Source organism: Zerene cesonia, chromosome 5, assembly GCF_012273895.1.
Source record: "Zerene cesonia ecotype Mississippi chromosome 5, Zerene_cesonia_1.1, whole genome shotgun sequence".
NCBI lineage: Eukaryota > Metazoa > Arthropoda > Insecta > Lepidoptera > Pieridae > Zerene > Zerene cesonia.
Window position 1 is genome coordinate 2,081,157 of NC_052106.1, and position 16,769 is coordinate 2,097,925.

General features: G+C 32.6%; 3 protein-coding genes across 4 annotated transcripts in view; 1 reads left to right on the forward strand and 2 right to left on the reverse strand.

Annotated features, from left to right (window-relative positions):
• LOC119840290 overlaps positions 1-4,315 on the reverse strand; it is a 9,213-nt gene extending 4,898 nt beyond the window's left edge. For both annotated transcript variants that reach the window (XM_038366839.1, XM_038366838.1), the window contains exons 1-4: positions 3,953-4,315; positions 2,830-3,869; positions 2,519-2,690; positions 169-770 (exon numbers count right to left, since the gene is read on the reverse strand). In XM_038366839.1, the coding sequence (XP_038222767.1) occupies positions 169-770; positions 2,519-2,690; positions 2,830-3,752 (1,697 nt within the window). In that variant the 5' untranslated portion in view covers positions 3,753-3,869; positions 3,953-4,315. The remainder of the gene's footprint in view (positions 1-168; positions 771-2,518; positions 2,691-2,829; positions 3,870-3,952) is intronic.
• A 478-nt stretch (positions 4,316-4,793) lies between these two features.
• LOC119839942 (5-methylcytosine rRNA methyltransferase NSUN4) lies at positions 4,794-10,093 on the forward strand. The gene is made up of 10 exons (XM_038366399.1): positions 4,794-4,971; positions 5,061-5,247; positions 5,609-5,849; positions 6,047-6,225; positions 6,737-6,865; positions 7,269-7,452; positions 8,039-8,159; positions 8,790-8,914; positions 9,409-9,546; positions 9,941-10,093. Exons 1-10 carry the CDS (start codon positions 4,885-4,887, stop codon positions 10,086-10,088), a joined length of 1,539 nt encoding a protein of 512 aa, XP_038222327.1. The 5' UTR covers positions 4,794-4,884; the 3' UTR covers positions 10,089-10,093.
• Positions 10,094-10,778: 685 nt separating this feature from the next.
• LOC119840197 (sialin) overlaps positions 10,779-16,769 on the reverse strand; it is a 12,203-nt gene continuing 6,212 nt past the window's right edge. The window contains exons 3-11 of the mRNA XM_038366709.1: positions 15,723-15,813; positions 15,101-15,249; positions 14,495-14,642; positions 14,017-14,183; positions 13,521-13,670; positions 12,943-13,075; positions 12,469-12,624; positions 12,008-12,093; positions 10,779-11,743 (exon numbers count right to left, since the gene is read on the reverse strand). Coding sequence (XP_038222637.1) covers positions 11,543-11,743; positions 12,008-12,093; positions 12,469-12,624; positions 12,943-13,075; positions 13,521-13,670; positions 14,017-14,183; positions 14,495-14,642; positions 15,101-15,249; positions 15,723-15,813 — 1,281 coding nt within the window. The 3' untranslated portion in view covers positions 10,779-11,542. The remainder of the gene's footprint in view (positions 11,744-12,007; positions 12,094-12,468; positions 12,625-12,942; positions 13,076-13,520; positions 13,671-14,016; positions 14,184-14,494; positions 14,643-15,100; positions 15,250-15,722; positions 15,814-16,769) is intronic.

Genomic DNA, 16,769 nt, shown 5'->3' on the forward strand with positions numbered 1-16,769 from the left:
CAACATACAAGTATATACGAATTTACAGCTAGGTAGGCCACGTTTCCTAGGTGAACCCCCTAAAATGACTGGACTAGAAGTAAAATTTACTTTTTAAATATATAATTAAATACACTGAGTTCTTTGTCATTTGTAAAAAAAAATAGATATTAATAAAGTATATCTTACCTATACTGATAAGGATTGGGACACGTATTCCTCCTTGCATTTAAATTTGCAACGAGATCATCTTCAGATATACCACATTTGGATATATCAGTTTCAGCGAACACCGAGAACCTGTGATCAAATCTGCTGGATCTATGAAAGCTGTCCACACTCGCTTCCCTGTGCAGTATATCCATGCTCGATCCGAGCTCGAAACTAGAAGACTTCGTATTATCCAGACTCATGCCGCGATTATATTCCCCGGTCAGACTGTCCACACTATCTAACCTCCTAGTGCTCGCGTTAGGACTCCTCCTGTACAGCATATTGTCCGATTTATTATTGAAACTCTTCAGAATACCACGTCCAGGAAGATCCAGATTTCCTTTGTAACCAGCGTGCTTTATTTCTTTGTCATTGGGCAAAGAAACCCGTTTTACTTTCAACGACGGGTCGTTCATTTGGTGACGAATGTTTTCGTGGCTTTTAATAGGAATAAGCTTTTGTCCAGGTTGGAAGTCGGGGTCAAGCGTGTGGAATTTGATAAGTACGGGTGTCGAATGAGTGGTTGACCCTGATCCCGGTGTCCAATGATCTGTTTCTTGTATAGATACCAGGTCCTCCTGTGAAAAGGAGACGATTGAATCGAATAATCTTATAAGGTATGTGTATGATTTAACAAACTTTATATAACACAGGACATCTTGAATTCAAGATAAGTCAAAAAAGACTCATAAACGAAACCGAATTGCTAATAGTACCCAGCAAGTATGCATCTACACAAACAACGAGTGCTCAAGATTCCATAAATATCCAAGCCAAAGTCGTGTTCACGTATAGTTCCAATGGCATTCACGTATAGTTCCAATGGCATTCACTTGAACGGAACATGCAATTGAAGTTTAGAATTTACGACGTGAACGTATTGGGGTTCCACATACTTCTGAATGATATCGTTTGCACACGCAAACCTAACCACTTGACAATTGAAAACTGTAAATTATGGGCAGCGAAATGGCTATATAAAGCATTTCGATACACTATTCCGAAGTGATTTTAAAATGAGCAACTGATTTCCCTTCCACTGTTTTCGTTTGTGTATTTTTATTTCATAAAAATTTATATCTACATTCATAATAAAAAGCTGAAGAATATATTTATTAATTTGCGTAACTAATGAATAAATGAAAGAGTTTTTGAAATGCTTGACCCCTGACGTGATCAGTGCTTTTCAGTACGATAAAGCCGGGGCGGAACGCTAGTTATAAAATGAAAGGAATTGAATTTCTAATTTTAATTATAATATAGACTTTCCTATACTAGGCTGTTCACAAACAATTGAAACGAAGCTTTCAACCGCACTAAGCCGATAACGTGATTAATACCACTTACGTGCGAACGATTTACTGAAAGTACTTTTTAGCGCTTTTATTAAGAGCTACTTTATGTTCATTAGCGTTTAAAAGAAACGAAGGTTAATTTTCTGTATTTCAACATGCGATTGTATTAAAATTATACCTGTTGTAAGTACAATTATATAAAAATTCTTTGTTATTTTTTGGTAAACACAATCGGTGAATTTGTTAAAATTGTGGGTTATTATGCTATCACTTGCTATCACTTGAGTAAATTGGAAGATGTATATAGCTTTTTGTTCAATGTAAAACATCAATATAACAACACTTGCCAACAGCATGAATGACTGAAACCACAATTTCCATTGGTAATCGTAATTTCCGTTAGCCACAATTTATTTTTACTACTGGTAATTGAAACCATTTACCAGAATTTCTATCATGAAAAAGTAATGTTGCCAATAAGAAAGAAAAAAAACAATACAAAACAATTTTGAAGCGAATAGAACCTTCTCAGATTAATGACTCTCGCGTTTTAGAGCACGGATCGCGATAATTTAAGTTTGTTTTGGTATAAAAGTAAAATAAAAAAACATGCATTAGCTAAATATATGTGCACATGTATCGAATATATTAGCATTATATTCGATACATGTGCCAACACATAAAGGGAACAGGGTTGAATATACATTGTTTGGGACATAGGTGTTAATTAAAATGAATTAATAATCTAAGTCTAGAAATAAAGTTGGTGTTTAAACTTTAAATTTCATGTAAGAGTCAGACAAATAAAATAAAGCATAATTGTAATGCAACAAGGATTTTGTAATATTCTAAAAATTTTAACAAATAGCATTTGACACAAAATTTACAGAACAGTTCAGCGCTTCCCTAGTCCTAGTTGAATCAAATAGTACATGTCTCAATGACATATTTTCTTTTACATTCTGCAGTCACACTATTACCTACAAAGATTATACATCAAAATTAAACAGCTGCACTTATGATTAACTCACCTGTAAGTTGCTCATGTCTTTCGACTCATCAGTGGTGAATATAAGTTCTATATCGTCAACTTCCTCCGACTCATTCCCACTAGCATTATCATCCTGTTTGTCATCTGCTTCACCGCTCGGCTGCATTTGATTACATTCGGAGAACACTGAATTGTCACCTTCTGACATTGATCTGCATATTAAGAGAAATTAAAAGTTAAATGATTTTGTGGGTAGTCTTACATTTATATAATGTATTTTATTTATAGTTTTTCAGCTATTCATTACATTCAAAAGGCTATATTTTTAATGTAAAGTAAAACAATACACACCTAAGACTGAGATTATCAACATCCAAGTTGTAAGTATCCCTCTTCCGTACTCTCTCTATATTCTCTTTAACGACAACACTGTCCTCTGATGTTATTTTCACTTGCACATCAAATTTATCAGTTTTGTTCTCAGCTTCACTAGGCACCGCCATTTTGATATTTTCACTAGAAGCAGTTTTTATATTAACTGAATCACCGGCTGGGTTTTTAATAGTCTCAAAATATTCTCTGGTTTCTTCAAATTCTTTTGTACTAGTTTTAGTTTTTTTTTTCTCTTCCACTGTTGAATCTGTGTCTGATGTTGTACTGGAAAGCACACTTCCCTCTTTTACAGTTCTTACTTTAATTTTGACGTCAAATTTAGATAACAGTTCTAACTTAGTCTTGAAATTTGGTAAATTATCTGTATGTTGTACAAATTCAGCTTCTGATTTCAATTGGGATTCTTCTTTGAGAACTTCAGAATCTTCTGAATGATTTGATGCTACAGAAGGTTCTTCAACAATCTCCTGCAACTTATTAGTGATTAAATCACCTTGGGGTGCCACAGGGTCACCTTCTTGGTCCTCTTCTGTATCATATTCAGTTGTAGCTGTTTTTATCAAAACTTCACTGCAACTCTCTTTGGTAAAACTCTTGCAAGGGCGATGTGCAGATTCAAGATCTAAATGCTGAGGACTTTCATAGCCATCAGTGTCAATAATTTTTCTTCTCAAAATATGATTTTCTATAGTCAGCTTTTCAATAATATCAGTGTGTTCTAAACACCGTGAATGCTCCTTATACTTCTCTTTCAATTCCTTGAGTTCACTTTTAGACAATTCCAATGCAGTACGAAGGGATACCACAGTTTGGTGTAAAGCTCTCACTGTGTCCAAGTGTACCAACCCAGGAGGCAATGCCTCCAGCTTCCCACCGTCCATGCCGTATTACCCGCCAAACATCCAAATCCTAACGTCCCATACATGACTGTCGTTCTTGAAAATACGCCTTAATTTTCAATCACAACTTTTGCCATCGTACGACACGTGCCATCCAATCTTTAACAAATTACGAAATTTTAAATGGAAAATATCAATGAAAATATACAGCAACGAATATTTAATTTAAAAAACCAACTTACCTCTTACACGCATGTATTAATCTACTGACACACATTGTGGATCTGCCGAACATTTTTGATCCTTATCGAGTTACAGTCTCGTATATCCAGTGTATCGAAGCACGGAAGGACTATGTGATCGATAAAACGAATCGCTTTGTGCGGTAATTAAAGCTTAAAGCTCCCTAAAACTTCCAGGGGCGCAAGTTTAGCTGGTACGATTGGCTGATAAACACCTCAACACGGAAAGTAGTAATTAAGCCTTGAGCATTATCTCCGAATCGTTTTCAGTTTTGACAAGGTTGAGACATCTACATTATACATAATATAGAACACAATATCCAAGTCTCTACTCTTCTATTCCAGTCCTTGTAAACAAATCAATACTTGAGGATATATTTGAGTTCGCGCGTGTTTAACGCTATTTCTATCTCTTTTCTTTCTGACATTAAGTTTTCGTCTATTAATATAGGAAATTAACATTGAATACAATTTAAATATCATCCATTTTAGATATATAGAATCAGAGTCGAATGCAACGGAAAATTTGACATTAATTTCGTATTAATATCAAAGAATTCATTAATCCTAATTTTGTAATTGAAATGTTTGCCCTGTTCAGTTCATAAACGAAAATGTAAACAGCAGCTGACATTTATATTAAGAGAGGTATTCACGAGCGTATTAAAAAAATAGGTAGATACTTAAGTATTGAATGATCTGATGAGCAATTCCCATAAATATTTTTATGAGGAACTTTAAGTCCTTAAAATTTGTGTTTACAGTTTTTATGAATATTGCCTCATATGTAAATTAATACTTACCTACATTTGCACTTTGACAACTAGATGTCTGTGTATACTTAGCATTATACACAAATAAGTGCTAACCTAAAAATTTTATGATGTTAAATGCTTAAGTTATTAAATTGAAAACAAACATTTGTTAAAACTATGTTTACTATACTTAAACTTTACAAAAATGCCTCTCTATATCCCAATACGTATTTACAAATAAGGCTTAAATCAAAAACACATTGGGTATGTGTTAAAACTATAATGCATATGTTGATAAAATCTTATTGTTTATGTAATTGTCAGAGTGAAAAGTGTTTATTATTATATTTTAGGCAAAGTTAAAAAAGAAAACAGGTCCCAAGTACAAAGCATTAAATCATTTCGACGATTTCTATGCGTCTGTTTTTGGGTATAAGTGGGAATCTATGAGAGAGGCTCTTCTACGCAAATCTAAGTATGTTGCCGTCGTAAATAACTATGGTGACGCTGAGGAGACCATGGTATATTTATCAAAGACAGGTCACTATTAATATTTTTCTTTATTTACTATTTCAATCTATTTAAACTTTATTTTGTTGTTGTTTTTATGTAAGTAGTTATTTAACAATGTGTGTCATATTTTAAATACTAACAGTCCAGTCCGGCTTCGCTTGTGTTACATATATAGCCTTATAGCACTAAGAGATCACATAGATATATCCAATAATGAAAGTATTTTTGAAATTGGTCCAATAGTTCCTCAGGTTTACAAGTAAACAAAGAAACCCTTCTTGATAATATTATTTGTAAAGATTGTATTACCAAGACAAGTGCTTAACCCAACAAGTTAAGCACTGTCTTTTAAGCATAACTGTTAAAACATTTGACGCTATGATTACAGGTGCTCACTGCCTTAAAAATCTAATGTCAATACAACAAGAATTTCACAAAGATTATCCTTCTAATGATGCTAAAATCGAAAAACAAGTGCAAAACAATAGTGCTATAGATAATTATGTATCCAGACTTCAAAGTGATGAAATATCCAAGATTTACCCTCAAGATGGAAGTATGCCTGAAAAATTGGAATTACACGAGGCCACTTTGAAAGGCGCTAAAGATGTTAAAGAAATGAAATTTGAGTGAGTATAATCTCTATGTAATCAGTTTCATTTTCTCGATATCATTTTAAAATATGAATATTTAATTAATGTGCCATAGCAATAAAATTTTGTGTAACCACAATATTAGATTTACAAGGTAATTGAATTCTAAATCCAAATTGAATTATTTACAATATATGAATTATTACATTATTTACAACATATTTTCTTTCCAGGGAACCAATAGAAAACCTAGATAAAGCAATAGAGAATGCAGAAATTGATTACTCTCGATATATAGAGCCAGCTATGGGAATGACTTCAGAAGCCTTATACCAGTACATCCCAGCCACTAAACTGAAGGGAATGGATGACTATGTGCCTGAATCATTACATTACTCATTTTATTCATCTCGTATGTATTTGATATTTAATTAATGTTGAAAATTATAGAAGAACAAGTCAAGCAAATAATCATATGCTCTCATTTACACTACAAGTCACATCTAAGTCACAAACTCGCGCCCATACACATACCTATACTGACACACACACATACACTCTACAGTTAACTAATAACACTTGGTTAAAAATTGTTTATTTTAATTAACACATACCTAGTTAAAATACTTAAGTTAAAGAAGAGTGGGTCCTTCTGACAGAGTTTTTTCTTGAACTCACTAGGAGGTCCCTATTACTCCATATTTTGTTATATTGGAAACAAAAAAAGTCACCAATATCAATATCCCTGGAGGTATAATATCCAAATTGTAATAGGGCCAAATGACAATAATATTCTATCAAACACAAAATGTATCATCTCTTTCTGTTGAAAACCCACTGGGAAATTAAGTAAAAAGACAAAACATTACTTGAGAACTTCTTTCATTTTTAGGGTTGGAATGTGTAATCATAATTTGTTTCAGAGGGGGGAGAATTTCCTCTAGTCATAGAGCCAGAAACAGAATTTAAATTTCCAGAACACCTCAAAATTATGACTTATGAAAAGGACAGTGAAATGCATAAATTCCCCGAACCAAAGAGATCACAAACAGGTAAAGGGTTTTTTTTTGTGAATGTTCAATTTGTTGAACTGGCATCAGTTTTGAAACTTGTAAACGCTATTTGAAAAGCAATACATTTTATTAGGCTATCTTACCTATATATAATCACAAACATTTTTGCCTCTATTATTTTTCCCATATACAGCTAATCTTATTTATTTATTAGTTATATTTCTTATATAACTCCCCAATTTAACAAAGAATTAAGAACTTTGTTTCATCTATTTAATTATCGTTGCTTTTATTATTCCTCTCATTTATTTCACAATTATATTATAATTTTTTCTAGGGTATTATTTTACAAAAATAATACACGATTTTCCCATAATGGTGATTTAAAATTGCGTTATAAATTACGTGCATAAATAAATCATTTATACATATCATTTACAAGGTGTATTCAATTATTATCCAATGGACGGCGCTAGTGTGCTACCAATATTAGCACTCTGCATTAACCCCGGTGACCGAGTTTTGGATTTGTGCGCGGCGCCGGGGGGAAAGTCATTACTTGCACTGCAAACTCTACTTCCGGATGTACTTGTGTGTAATGACGTATCTGTGTCAAGGACGAATAGGTTAGTATAGAATAATGTCTCATTTATAGCAAGTTTAATATAACCGGCTCGAAGGACCTTTCTAATTATAGTTGTCTTTTTAGATGAGACTAGCTGCGTCCCGCGGTTTCACCCGCGTGTGTCCGTATCCCGTAGGAAAATCTGGATAAGAAGTTGCCTATGTGTTATTCCAGTTGTCCAGCTCTATGTACCAAATTTCATTGCAATCGGTTCAGAATTTTTTGCGTAAAAGAGCAACAAACACACACACATCCTTACAAACTTTCGCATTTATAATATTAGTAGGATGTATGTAAATTTGTATAATTTTATGAAAATAAGAGACTTTAACTTTTTTTTATTTTGTATAACATTCAACAGGATCATTCTATATTCAGTGGACCTAAATAATATTCGATTTATTATTTATCTTCCCTGTTGAGTGCCATATTTCTAATTGATTGAAAAGGAAATGGTTTGCTTTTCCTTAGTTTTTCAGACGGCATCTACCCTTATGTCAGAAATATAGAATGATGTAGAACAAGTCAGATAGCGAAAGGGCATAATTGTTAACAGTATATTACTCTCCTTTATATTGTAATTTCAGATTGGTGAACATATTTCGAAACTATTTAATTGATTTTGAAACAGGCAACAAATGGCAGGAACGAGTGATGATTTCGCGAAAGGATGGCAGGAATTTCACAGATGATCAAGGATTTGACAAAGTGAGCCACTTATTAATTTTATCTTAGTCTAATTTTAGTCGTAGTATAATATTTCTTAGCTTCGCATTTTTATAGTATCCTGAATTTATTACACACTAGCTGCGCCCCACGGTTTCAATAGCGTCCGTCCGCAATTGACCAGCTGTCTATGTACCAAATTTCATTGTAATCGGTTCAATAGTTTCTGCATGAAAGAGCAAAAACACACACACACTCTTACAAACTTTCGCATTTATAATATTAGTAGGACTATATTATATGTCCTACTGACTGATTTTCTTGGAATGAGAATTTTGTAGTATTTAACATTAAATTTTAAATTAGTGAACAACTTATGTTAGATATCTTTTAAATATGAATTGAATGAACAAATTATATACTAGTGGTCTGCCATTGCATCGTCCATCGTACGTACATATCCAATGGTGAAAGAAATTTTGAAATTGGTCCAGTAGTTCACGAGCTTAACCCCTACAATCAAACAAACTCCTTAGCTTCATATATGACGAGCTGCGTTCAGTACTCTGTTCAGTAGTCTTTGCATGAAAGAGCAATATACACACACACACACATCCTTACAAACTTTTGCATTTATAATATTAAGTATATAGATATTGTTTAAACATTCAGGTATTGGTAGATGTGCCATGCACCACAGACAGGCACTCGGTTATGGAAGATGAGAACAATATTTTCAGACCCGACAGAGTCAAGGAGAGACTTAGAATACCTGAACTTCAGTCCCAGCTACTTGTGTGAGTTGCCATATTTGTTATACAAAAAAAAAAACAGTATATTTAAATAAATACAACAATATACACATCATTTATTATTTTTTTAACAAAAACCTAAACTACCTTCAAATTGACAGAACTAGAACAATTTTAAAATGCAACTATACAGAAGGCGCAAGCTTTCAAATAAAAAAAGAATCATCGAAATCAATTTACTGAGTCAAAAGTTCTAAGGTAAAAAACAATCGAATTGAGAACCTCATTTTTTCTTGAAATCAGTTGAATAGAGGCCGTCGAAACAAACTTTGTTAGCATTTTATGTCTTGTTTTTTTTCTTCCTTCGTATGTGCCTTTCTAGGTAAAAAGGAAATTGTTGAATGATGTGTTGTATCATAACAGCATACTATAATTTGTTTTCTACCCACAAATAATATGTCAAATTGTTAATTTAGTTTAAATACCCTCATCACACAATTATCAAATGTATTTTATAATTTGGTTTTATTTATCAACAGCAATGCTCTCCGGCTAGTCAAAGTGGGTGGAGCTGTAGTGTACAGCACATGTTCTCTCAGCCCCATACAAAATGATGGTGTGGTGCATCTAGCGTTGAAGCAGGCCTTCCAAATGGATGGTATACTTGCTGTTGTAAGGTAAGATTGTTATTAAACAATAATCAGATTATTTGTTAGGGTTTTATCATTTTACAAAGATGAATAGCAAACAAATCTGTTTGCTTTCAAAATAAAAGTGATAATGGAACCCTCTCAAAAATCTTTGATTGTCCAAATTGATTTGTATACAAACTTAAAATTGATCTTATATTATTGATGTATATAAAAGTAATATTGTGAATATAAAATTTAGCAAGTATGAAAAATGAGACTACAAATTGAAACACCAGATTTGAAAACACTCAATAGTTTCTTTTTCTTCTCATAATTGTAGATTTATATAATTTATGTATCTTAATATGTATCTTAATAATATTATGCTGAAATATAGATGCCTATGAGGATGACAAGTAAAAAATCATTTTCATTTCAGGGATATGTCGGAACCATTCAATAGCCTAAGTAGCACCTTGCTTCTTGGCACTGGAAAAGCTCTGCCCAAATATGGGCAATTAGTAATTCCTGATATATCAGCAAATTTCGGTCCTGCTTATGTTGCTAGACTTGTTAGAGTTAAATAGTTAGTGTGTATATAATTAATTATAATGTGTATAAAATATATATCTGATATTGAATATCGAATGAAAAATTTTCTTTTATTCCCAAAAATATATAGGTATATAGTTTGAGGATGATTTTAAATTGATTAAAACTTTCTTGTTGAAAAGTTGTTGAAGAAATGTTTTGAAATGTTTTCTAATTATCTAAGTTATGAAATTTTACAGACTCAGAGAATGGTAAGGTGAAAATGATCTTATTAAGTTCTACTTAATTCCAACAAAAAATTGAATATTGATCCCATAGAAAACAAATTTCCTTAATTGACACGACACAATATTTGTGAAATCACTTGTCGAAATCAAATACATTTATAGAACAAATAAATGTGTACACAATTTTGGACAAAAACTAACTGATATAATATTAAAAATGATACACAAAAGACATTTAAAGCATTTATTTTATCAATGTAAATATATTATAAAAGATATATTAGTTCATGATATCTTTGGCAAGCATTTTCAAACTTACAATATTATATATTTTTAAACTTAAAAACAGTCTTAATTATTATGTTAGCAAAGTATGAGTATCTTAGTTGCCTAATAAATAACAATAAAAATTATTCAAAATATAAAATACAATGAAAAATGCTTATTAGCATTACAGCTGAAATGCCCTTACATAATTTATAAATTGATAACTTCACTCACTGATTATAAAAATAGAAAACTATTAATGTCTTTTTAAGTGACTTTGAAGCGCAGAAATCAAAGGAAATGTTTTTCTTCACATGTCTTTTGAATTTTTTTTTTCATTTAATCTATGAATATGTATATTTTTTAATATAAAATAAAAATATATTACTGCAAATTTTATGAGGATCAGATATCAAGGAACATCTGAGGACGATAATATATAAATTTATTGTCTAATTTAATTTAAATCGGTTAGAATAAATAATTGGCTTACATTATGAAACTAAAGCCTACATGCAATATTTTATAGTATAAAATAACACATATTCCTTAACAATTGCGTTGCATTGTGTTACATACTTTTAACTGATTGTACTCTCTTTAAAATTAAATTTAATAATTATTTTTAACCAAAAAAACTAAACCGCTTGGCGCTTTCGAATTGTCAAATCAAATTAAAAATGAAACCATTTGGAAGGCACCAGCTTTCAAATAAAACAGCGGAAAGCAAGATATGGTAATTGGTTTACTAACAACGTCATGACTTCAAGGGTTTATGTACACAGAACTTAAGTATCTTCACCTGAGACCTGAGTCAATGAAACTATAAAATAAAAATTAAATCTTATATATAAATACCTAATTAAAATGCCGCTATTAATAAATATTTAGACATTGAAATTTAAAATTTAATTAAAATATAATAAAATCTTAAAATCTTCATATAAGTACAAAAATTTATTATTTAAACTACATCGATTGAATTTTACTTGCTTTTACACATGGGTTTTCTCAGATCCATCGTGGTTCCTTTCAAATTCCTTGAGCGGTTTCTGTTCGTGAGTGGTGTCTTTATCTTCCGGCAAGTTGTTCCAGGGCTGTTGTTCTCCAGAACCGAATATTGTGTATACGATAATCTCGATAATGTATAGAACGATAGTGACATAGAAAATGATACGCCAGGCTGAGATTGTTTGCTGGAATAAAAAAGTGGGAAATATTTAATCTGTATCCGACAAGTCTTTATAATATGAAAAAAGATAGAAAACTATAATCTGTAAACTAGGTTATACAGGATGTTTATAAAAATTAGACCAGCAGGGGACAATTTACTCGTCTTTTAACTTAAAAAAATTTCTTGACTAGGTTATGACCACTGTTTTTTTATTAGTTTAAGGCAGACACAAGAACAATTGACATATTTATAAAACATTTAAAAGGAATAGGACTTGATTACTTACGTTTCCATGAGTAAGGGCGCTAACGAATAGCGGCACAACGATACCGGGGATGGTGGCCACAGTGTTCGTTATTGCTACCAATGTACCTGAAATATGTGAGTTTGATTTTAGATACATATGCAATCTTGGGAAAATCTAATTATGTTTATGTATAATTTTGTGTATTATTAATAGTAAAAACTAAACACGTGAAATTCCGCATTTGTGCTCTTTAATAATACAGGGAGTTACCACATGATTATTGGGGTAGTACTAAAATTTTTTCTTTCTACATTAATTTTAAAAGTCAAATCTACATACGAGTGGGAGCGAAATTTCTATAAATTAAAAAAAAACATAGTTTATTATTATTTATTTATACTAATATAAGTATAAATTTATATCACTCCCACTTATATTTAGATAAATTAAAAAGATTTGTTTTTCTGAAATTGATTAAAAGCTTTTGTGTTTGTACTAACCAGCAAAATTAGGTGCGATGTCGATATGGTTAGACAAAAAGCCGCAGAACATTCCGCCGATGCAAGTGACGCCAAGAGCTGTGAGAGCTACAGCGCCTATGCGGTTGCATCCGATGTAGCACAGCCCGAGTAGACACGCTGCTGGCACTGCAGACGCTGAAAAATATAATTTCGAAATAAATTATTCTAATTACCGAACGTAATAAATCATGAAAAATATGTATGAAACAGATCTAAGTGTTTTTAAAGAAAAGAAAAAATGTAACCACTAGGTGGGAATCGGACCCTTTCATATTCTTTTATAATCCATCTATCGATACAACATTGTAACCATTGAAATAATGTTTCACATTGATTGATGTGGTTTTTAATTAACTCAATAGATGGCGTTGGGTGTACCTTAGACACATAAAACCCATAGAGTAGAATAAATTCGATTACTGAGTCGGTATCACGAGTCGCCGGGAGACTTACCGAACAAGGTGCCGATCTTCCTGGCGGTAGTGGTGGTGATGTACTGCTTCTCCCGCAGCGAGTCCAACGTCTTGCTGAGCGCCATACTGAAGAACCATAGGGAGAGGAACGGCAGGGCTGTTGTTACTGCGTTCTGGAATTACTTATTTATTTCAAACATCCCTTGCTCTTTGTAATTACGTGTACATCTATTAATATTAAACTGAAAGCTAAAAGCTAAAAGCAAATTGAAAAATATTTGCTGACCATATGGTCAAAGGAAATTCCTGTGGCAATGAAGTGCAACACCGCGGTAAAAAGCACCCTATATATACTATAGCCTCAGTCCTATCTGCAGACACAAAATCATATCATAAAATTGCTCCGTTACGACGTAAAAGCATAACAAATAAACAAACACATTTTCGCGTAGTATTATGGTAGCTACTATTTGGACAAGGTTTACATCTACAAAAATATTTCATGGTCAAAACAAGGAAATCGCATAAATAAAACAAAATCTATTATTATCTAACCTAACCTAACCAATAACCAAGCTTCATTGAACTGCAAACAAATATGTCCTATGTCCAACCCACCTCAGTCATGTTGAACTTGAGGACCTGCTTCATGTAGAAGGGCAGCTCGATGAGTAACATGTACCAGCCCCAGTTGGAGCAGGCGTGCGCCACCACGATCGCCAGGAACGGGCCCGACGTGGCCACCCGCTTCCAGGGGACTGACGTGTTCTGGGATGTGGAAAATTTATAGTTTATGAGAAAATTTTTATAATAGAAAAATTGATCCCGAGGCGGGATTTGAATCCGCGTCTTCCTGGACCCTCTCAGCAACACGTAATACCGCCTCAGCAATCGAATTTCTTCTACTATTTCGGTTTCACGGGATCACGGTCCGCTGAGAAGCTAGGTGTGGCTACCAAATTTTGCTAAACACCACTCTGTTATATAAAACTGCTGGATATCATTCAGATATTTAATTAAACATCGATCTTTATGAAGTGAACCTTCAAACCATACTGCATAAAACAAAATTAAATATGATTCAGATAATCAGCATTTTCTAAAATCAAGTTACCTTATGACCATGATCGTCGCTCTTGCCTCCAAGCGAGGTGATAATTAAATCTCTCTCTTCCTGGCTGATGAGCGGCTGTTCTGCCGGAGAGTCTTTGACCAATATTATCCATAGAAAGCACCAGATGGCCGACAAACCTCCCATCACGTAGAACACACTCTCCCATCCTGTAGGTAGTAAAATGCCAAACAATAATTTTAAATTCATAACATTTTATTATTGGATTTTAGTCTTTAAGTTTCATCGTCATGTTATTATATTACGAAAGACAAAACATTTTGATAAAGACAAAATAATTAGGTGAACCATTTTGTCCCATCATTTATAAGTTATTGTTTATAGTTTAAAATAAATTACCTGTATAACTAAGGGAAAAGGGAAATTGCAATATAAATGTCAATCATACGCATCATAAATTAATAACTTGGACGTTACTTTAAAACTTAATCGATATCTTTTAATATTATTTTTTAATCACCCAACGTAGCAGTCAAAACTCCCGCCATAAGCATCGAAATGACAGTTCCCAAAGAAGTTCCCGCGTAAACTAGAGCCGCCATCACACTCCTCTCAGCTGGAGGAGCCCATTTTGACAACAGCACGTGCATGGCTGGGAACGTCACACCCTGTATAACAAAATGTAAGATGTTAATATAGTTGAGTTGAGTTGACATAAATAAAACCTAAACTATCTTTGATTTTAAAAGTATCAACAGATAATTCAACATTAGCTCGATGTACTTAAGTACAGAAAAGGCCCGCCACGATATTATATGTGTATTACCCACATAATTATTTGTCCACAAAAGCCGACATAATCACCATTGGTGCAATCGCAAAAGTGGAACATTATAGCTTTGCACTTGAGACAATGAGATAGATTGTTGAAAGCGGGTCGCAGTTCGAGATACAGACATTGTATATAGTGTAGTAGTATAGTGTTACATTATCTGTGAAATGGGCATGTTAAAAAAAACAACGATACATTTTCTTTCCCTCAATATTAAATAAAAAATAACAAAAAAAGTAAGATATGTCTTTGTTTTTTTTTAATATAACCATAAACAAAATAATTTAATCTTACCCCGCCAACACCTTCGCCGAATCTCATCAACACCACAGCTACATAATGAGCTTCCGCCATGACCGGCGTTAGGATAGTGCATACCACATTTATGGTAACACTGAAGAACATCACCCATTTGGCCGAGAATAATTCAGCTATGCGTCCACCTGAGAATATAAGAAATAGGTGTTAAATACTAAACTTTATTACAATAAAATGCTAATGTGTGATAATGCTTAGTATATTATTTTTAAACCAATATTAATTAATACATGCCTACATAGTACAATGTTATTTCTCGTATATTAAATACATTATCAAATAATTGTCTAAAATCATACGCAGTCGTTTTAAACAAACACTTCCATCAACATTGGATTTCACTAATAATAAATAGCAAAATTTGAGGAAAAATAAATATTGAAAACCAAATATCCAATTCGGATTTATTACTATACGAAGTAACAACATGATACAAGAAAATATTTTGACAAGCTTTACAAAACAAAATAATTACCGTAGTCAAATCCAGAAAAAAAAACAATATTGCTACGAATAACTTTATCATACTCAAAGTGTTTAATCTTGTGCATAAAAATGTCTCGCCAACATAAATCTGTGCAAGTTATTATATACATACCCGGGATTTGAGAGACGAAATATCCCCAAAAATAGCAGCTGAGGACGGTGCCCTGCACTGCTGAAGACCAGATAAATGGACCGTCTGCGTCCTGAAAACCAATGAAGTATTTAAGACACTCTTAATACTTATAAAAATTATTACCAATTATTTCAATGCTATAAAACTAAAAATTAAATATTACCAATTAGCCAGGAATGGGAGCAAAAAAGTGGCACTGGGTGTCAAAACGCTACAACATTTAAGTTTGAAGAATTACAGCAAATAATTTAGAACAAATTCATTCTTCATTTACGTACGTAACTTATGTACCTACGTTCAGTTCTCTCTGCTGAGCCCCGCAGTTTCACCCGCGTAAATCCGTAACCCGTAGGAATATTGGGATAAAAAGTTGCCTATATGTTATTACAGTAGTCCAGCTATCTACATACCAAATTTCATTGCAATCGGTTCAGTAGTTTTTCGCGTGAAAGAGTAACAAACATACATCCTTACAAACTTTCGGATTATAATATTAGTAGGATAGGATTGTAATAATAAAAATATATGTATTTTAAAAAAAATATTTTGATTCATTGATATTTCACGTGTCGTTTTTCCTCTTGGATCCTAGAACTTACAAAGTTACATGACAATGACGTAATTGTTTTCTGTTTGCTAAGAGTAAATATTTATGATGAAAAAAAAACCCAATAGATATGCCGTAGGACTATATTTTCATCGCAGTTAGGTCAATGACATCACATAACAATCGTATCTAATAAGTATTTTTCAAAACGACACCTTGTAAATAACTGATGAGCGACATTAAATTGTTGGCGCCACTCGCTTTCGTTTATTTAATTGATGATATTCTTTAAATTCAGGTCAGATTGACTTGTGCCATAAATTCTATTATCAGATTCAGAGTAAGGACGACTCTTTATTCACCGATTTCGACGTAGTCTAACAGAAACTCATTTACGAAAGGAAATTTAATATACTTAGTCTGGCCATAAATACTGTTACACTTAATTATAAAAAAATATTACATTTGAATTTCGAATC

Coding starts and splice junctions, on each gene's coding strand:
- LOC119839942 (XM_038366399.1), top strand. CDS start 4,885: ATGTTTACTATACTTAAACTTTACAAAAATGCCTCTCTATATCCCAAT. Junction 4,972..5,060: donor TTAAATCAAAAACACATTGG/GTATGTGTTAAA, acceptor ATTATATTTTAG/GCAAAGTTAAAAAAGAAAAC. Junction 8,915..9,408: donor CTTCAGTCCCAGCTACTTGT/GTGAGTTGCCAT, acceptor ATTTATCAACAG/CAATGCTCTCCGGCTAGTCA.